This window comes from Rhopalosiphum padi, chromosome 2 (genome assembly GCF_020882245.1).
Source record: "Rhopalosiphum padi isolate XX-2018 chromosome 2, ASM2088224v1, whole genome shotgun sequence".
Lineage (NCBI taxonomy): Eukaryota > Metazoa > Arthropoda > Insecta > Hemiptera > Aphididae > Rhopalosiphum > Rhopalosiphum padi.
This window is the reverse complement of record NC_083598.1, coordinates 2,333,580-2,339,536: the sequence shown is the minus strand read 5'-3', so window position 1 is coordinate 2,339,536 and position 5,957 is coordinate 2,333,580. Positions and strand designations below refer to the sequence as shown.

The window sequence follows — 5,957 nt, the reverse complement described above, 5'->3', positions numbered from 1 at the left end:
ATGAGAGAATTGAGCGTTTCACTTTACAACCAAAATCGACATTCCGATTTTCCACCAAGGACGTTTATCACCGGTTTAAAAATATATTATATTTCCATTTTCCACCACAATAAATTACATATTTTAAAATTTGGCGACGCTTAATATAAAAATATGAGAAGTTATTTGTAAATAACAATAATTTTAAATTTAAATAAAATAATTAAAGATAATCAATTAATAATCAAAATATTGAATATTTGAATGTACCTAATACATTAAATTAATACTTACAAACTAAATATATTAATAATATTCAGAGTATTTCGTATTTTGAGTTATAAAAATAATACAAAAATCCATTTACATTTACGTATACAAAATAAATAATTTATTTTAATTTTATTCACATAAAACGCATACTATGTAAGTTATACGAGTGGAAGCTTAATAAAATAAAATTTTAATTTTTTAAATCATACCAAAAATTATTTATCTTAATATATGAAAATGCATTGATAACGTAGTCTTTCGTCTCTTTTCTATTCATAGATAAAATTCACCTTCGTAATAATACTATCTACGTGATTTATCTATTATATAAAAATAAGTCCGGTTTTCCTCCCTGACGCTATAACTCCAGAACGCACGAACCGATTTCCACGGTTTTGCATTCGTTGGAAAGGTCTTGGGCTCCGTGAGGTTTATAGCAAAGAAAATTCTGGAAAATTCAGGAAAAATTCAACAGAAAAGTGGGGAAATCGTTTTTCACATACAGCGCCATCTATTATACATAGCATGTACTTCAAACCAATAGCAACGGTGCGTGATAAAGTGTGTGACAGATATCATTATTCTCTGTTCAGTTAATTTCATTTATTGTAAATTATATGGATCGTGCATTTGAAGTTAAATTCAACACTATGTCCATAGTCCAAAATGCCTAGAGAACGACGTGCGAACATCGGCCGCCGCACAAGACATGCAAGCCAGCAACAAGTCTATTCAAGGAACTTAAGAGAAGAAAGACAAAATATAATAAGAGAAAATGACCGATTGAGACATCGCGTGAGCACACGAAGATCATTGGCATCATACAATCGCTTGGCATTCCAATATGATCCCACTGCGAACTACAGTGATGATGAAAATTTGGATATTGGACGAATGACGACTATATGCCGATATTGCAATGCGGTAAAGTTCAAAAGAGAAACGGTTGGATTGTGCTGCGCAAGTGGAAAAGTCAAACTGGATCCATTACTTACACCACCACAGCCACTGAAAACATTGTTTGATGGAAGTGATCCCGATTCCAGCCATTTTCTTCAACACATCCTTGAATACAATAACTGCTTTCGCATGACTTCCTTTGGAGCTAATATCATTCGAGAAGGCGGCTTCATGCCGACTTGCAAGGTAAAAGATACAACACACATAACCAACACATAATTGCAACACATAACAACTTCATATACACCACACACTACACCATCACACGATTTACAATGTATTCATGAACAAATTTTAATGATTATTTGCAATTACAGATACAAGGTCAAATATATCATTTGCATGGTTCAATGGTGCCAACACCAGATGAACCGCATCAATTTCTGCAAATATATTTCATTTCGTCGATGGTGGATCAGCTGAACGTGCGGTGCAATATACAGGGAGCACAACAGTTAAAGAGACGAATTATTGAACAGTTGCAAGCATTTTTTCACGCTAATAATGCTGTGGTTAATATGTTCAAAACAGCATTGGAACGAATGCCATCGGATACGCACAAATTTGTCATAAGAGCGGATTGTACTCCGACAGGTGAACATGTGCGAAGATTCAATGCACCCACCGTTAATGATGTTGCTGCAATTATTGTTGGCGATCCAACTAAATCACGAGACATTGTCGTTCAGCGAAGAAGCAATATCATGCATCGTGTAAACGAGACACATCGTTTGTACGATGCGTTACAATATCCAATCATTTATTGGCAAGGGCAAGACGGATACGACATCACGTTGAAGATGGTCGATCCAATTACAGGTACAATATTCACACACTAATTATTTCCATTATTACTTTTATTGGTTTCCATTAACAATTCATTTAATTTTGCATTTTCAGGAGTATCAACGAATAATAAAAATCTAAGCGCAATGAATTACTATGCGTATCGTATGATGATTCGTACACATGAGGAGAATGTCATTCTGAAGTGCGGTCGGCTATTCCAGCAATTCGCTGTTGACATGTATGTCAAAGTCGAGACCGAACGTTTAGCGTTCATCAGATTCAATCAGCCAAAGCTACGATCTGAGGACTATATACACTTGCGTGATGCTATTCATTCAGATGGTGATGTTCAGAATATTGGACGACTGACGATTCTCCCATCAACTTATATCGGAAGCCCACGCCACATGCACGAATACGCTCAAGACGCTATGACGTACGTGCGAAATTATGGAACTCCGGATTTGCACATTTGCATTTTGTGCTTACTAAGTATCGAGTTTTTGGTGACACACGTTGTTATATGTACTCGGTGGAATGGCAGAAGCGTGGACTACCGCATGCTCATATCCTAATTTGGTTGCTGAACAAATTACATTCAAATGAAGTGGATGACATCATATCAGCTGAAATTCCTGATCCAGTCACTGATCCCCGTCTACACGACATTGTGACGACACAGATGGTGCATGGACCGTGCGGTGCATTAAATCCATTATCGCCTTGCATGGCTGATGGAAAGTGCACAAAACGATATCCGCGACCGTTAGTTGCTGAAACAGTCACAGGGAACGATGGATATCCAGTTTATCGTCGGCGTTCAAAAGAAGATAACGGTCGAACTATCAAAGTTAAAGTTCAAAATCAAGAGATTGAGATCGGAAATGAATTCATTGTACCATATTGCCCGCTGCTATCACGAATTTTCGAAACACATGCAAACGTTGAGAGTTGTCATTCGGCCAAATCAATCAAATATTTGTGCAAGTACGTCACAAAAGGCAGCGACATGGCTGTGTTTGGTATTGCGTCGGAAAATGTGAATGACGAAATCAGCAACTTCCAAATGGGCAGATACGTCAGTACTAATGAAGCACTGTGGCGATTATTGTCATTTCAAATTCATGAAAGATATCCCACAGTTGTACATTTAGCAGTGCATTTGGAAAATGGCCAAAGAGTTTACTTCACTGAGGCTAATGCGGCACAACGAGCTGAGAGACCACCATCGACAACATTGACTAGCTTCTTTGCAATGTGTGAAGCAGATCCATTCGCAGCGACGCTGATGTACGTTGAAATGCCCAAGTATTACACTTGGAATCAATCAACAAAGAAATTCCAACGTCGCAAACAAGGAACCCCAGTTCCAGACTGGCCACAGGTGTTTTCAACTGATGCACTAGGTCGTATGTACACTGTTCATCCTAGAAACGATGAATGTTTTTATTTGCGACTGCTGTTAGTAAATGTACGTGGACCGAAATCATTTGCGCATTTGAAAACTGTGAATGGCCACCAATGCCAAACATATCGAGAAGCATGTCAACTATTGGGTTTGCTGGAGAACGATTCTCATTGGGATTTAACACTTGCAGATTCAGTTGTTTCATCAAATGCGTACCAAATACGAACGCTGTTCGCAATTATCATCACCACATGTTTTCCTTCACAACCAATTCAGTTATGGAACAAATACAAAGACGCCATATGTGAAGATATCTTGCATCGCTTGCGTATTCAAACGAATAATCCTGACATCCAAATAACCGATGAAATCTACAATGAAGGATTGATTCTGATTGAGGATCAATGCTTGACTATTGCAAACAAGCTACTGATTGAAGTAGGAATGATTGCGCCAAATCGATCGATGCACGATGCATTCAACCAAGAATTAAATCGAGAGCTGCAATACAATGTTGATACATTGCAGGAATTCGTTAGAAATAATGTTCCGTTGCTGAATGAACAGCAAAAACAAGTATACAAAACATTAATGCAAGCGGTGGACAATAATACTGGTGGTCTATTCTTCCTGGATGCACCTGGAGGAACAGGGAAAACATTTGTCATTTCATTGATTTTGGCCACTATTCGATCAAGATGTGACATAGCTTTGGCGTTAGCATCATCTGGAATTGCGGCGACTCTTCTAGATGGCGGTCGTACTGCACATTCTGCGCTTAAGTTGCCACTCAATTTAAACACAATTGATACTCCAACGTGCAATATTTCCCGATCCAGTGCAATTGGAAAATTGTTAATGCAATGCAAGCTCATTGTTTGGGATGAGTGCACAATGGCACATAAGAAATCACTTGAAGCACTTAACTTCACACTGAAGGATCTTCGGAGAAATAACAACATCTTTGGCGGCTTGATGATATTGTTGGCAGGCGATTTCAGGCAGACGTTGCCAGTAGTTCCCCGTGGAACGCCTGCAGATGAATTGAATGCTTGCCTAAAGGCATCACCTTTATGGAATAACGTAAAAACATTATCGCTAACCACTAATATGAGAGTTCAACTTCAAAATGATCAAAGTGCTGCACAATTTTCCAAACAATTGTTAGATCTTGGAAATGGAAAAGTCCCAGTTGATGCGACATCTGGATTAATTACTCTTACCAACGACTTTTGCCGATTTGTAGACACTCAATTAGTTCTTATTGAAAATGTTTTCCCAAACATTAGTGAGAATTATAAGAATTATGCTTGGTTAAGTCAACGAGCAATTCTTGCAGCAAAGAATAATGATGTCCACGCACTGAATTTCACCATTCAATCAAAAATTGCTGGCGATTTGGTGACATACAAATCCGTTGATTCAATAACAAATCCCGATGATGTAGTAAATTATCCAACGGAGTTTTTGAACTCTCTGGAGATACCAGGATTTCCACCACATAACTTGCAACTGAAAGTTGGTACAGTTATTTTGATACTGCGTAATTTGAATCCACCGCGACTTTGCAACGGTACTCGACTTTCGGTAAAGAGACTTATGCCGAATTTAATTGAGGCAACCATTATTAACGGAAAGTACGCAGGTGAAAATGTATGTATTCCTCGAATACCAATGATTCCGACTGATCTTCCGTTTGACTTCAAACGATTGCAATTCCCAGTTCGCCTTGCGTTCGCAATGACAATTAATAAGTCGCAAGGCCAATCGCTTAGTGTTTGCGGGATAAATTTGGAAAATCATTGTTTTTCACATGGACAGTTATACGTTGCGTGTTCACGAGTTGGGAAACCATCCGCTTTGTTTGTGTTAACGTCAGACCAAAAAACAAAAAATGTGGTTTACCAAAGAGCACTACAATGAAACAATTAAATAACACTTCATTTTAGTAGGTAATTGAAATGAATTTATTACTGTTGTGAAATGAAATAAATATTTTCCTTTTCAAATATATAACAAAAAAAATTTTATTTCTTTATCTTTTAATCACCAAACGAAATGTTACATAAAACGAATCTGGTGGCGAAACGGAGTTCGCCGGGTCTGCTAGTAATGTATAAATTCTTAGGAAAAATACTGAATATTTTTTTTTATTACAAAATGAAAATTACATTATTTTCCAATACATATTACTATATTGGTAATGAACTTTGCGGTAAACGTAAAGATTGATTTTTAAGGAAAAAAGTGACATCCGTGGCCGTGAGTATAACACAAACAGTCCCCTATAACAGCTATAATACTTTTCGCGCCGTATAAATATTTATAAACATACTACGCGCATACAAAAATCATAAAAACTTGGACTCAATCACAAAATATTATATATTACCTTTACCGAAGCCGGTGTCAATTACCTCAAATAATTATTAAAACTATATTCTGTTTTCCGTGATAGTCAAAGGTTAGAAATTATATGCAAAACGAGTCTAAGACCACTGCAGGTTTCTTCTCGTTATAATATATTTTTTTAAATTCATAACTCATT

General features: G+C 37.1%; 2 protein-coding genes across 2 annotated transcripts; both read left to right on the top strand.

Annotated features, from left to right (window-relative positions):
* The first annotated feature begins 578 nt into the window (after positions 1 to 578).
* Positions 579 to 2,511, top strand: LOC132922402 (uncharacterized). Its single transcript, XM_060985902.1, has 4 exons — positions 579 to 1,398; positions 1,530 to 2,031; positions 2,113 to 2,467; positions 2,502 to 2,511. Exons 1-4 carry the CDS (start codon positions 919 to 921, stop codon positions 2,509 to 2,511), a joined length of 1,347 nt encoding a protein of 448 aa, XP_060841885.1. The 5' UTR covers positions 579 to 918.
* LOC132921995 (uncharacterized) lies at positions 2,489 to 5,432 on the top strand. The gene has a single exon (XM_060985284.1). The coding sequence runs from the start codon at positions 2,525 to 2,527 to the stop codon at positions 5,330 to 5,332; it is 2,808 nt and encodes a 935-aa protein (XP_060841267.1). The 5' UTR covers positions 2,489 to 2,524; the 3' UTR covers positions 5,333 to 5,432.
* The last annotated feature ends 525 nt before the right edge of the window (positions 5,433 to 5,957 follow it).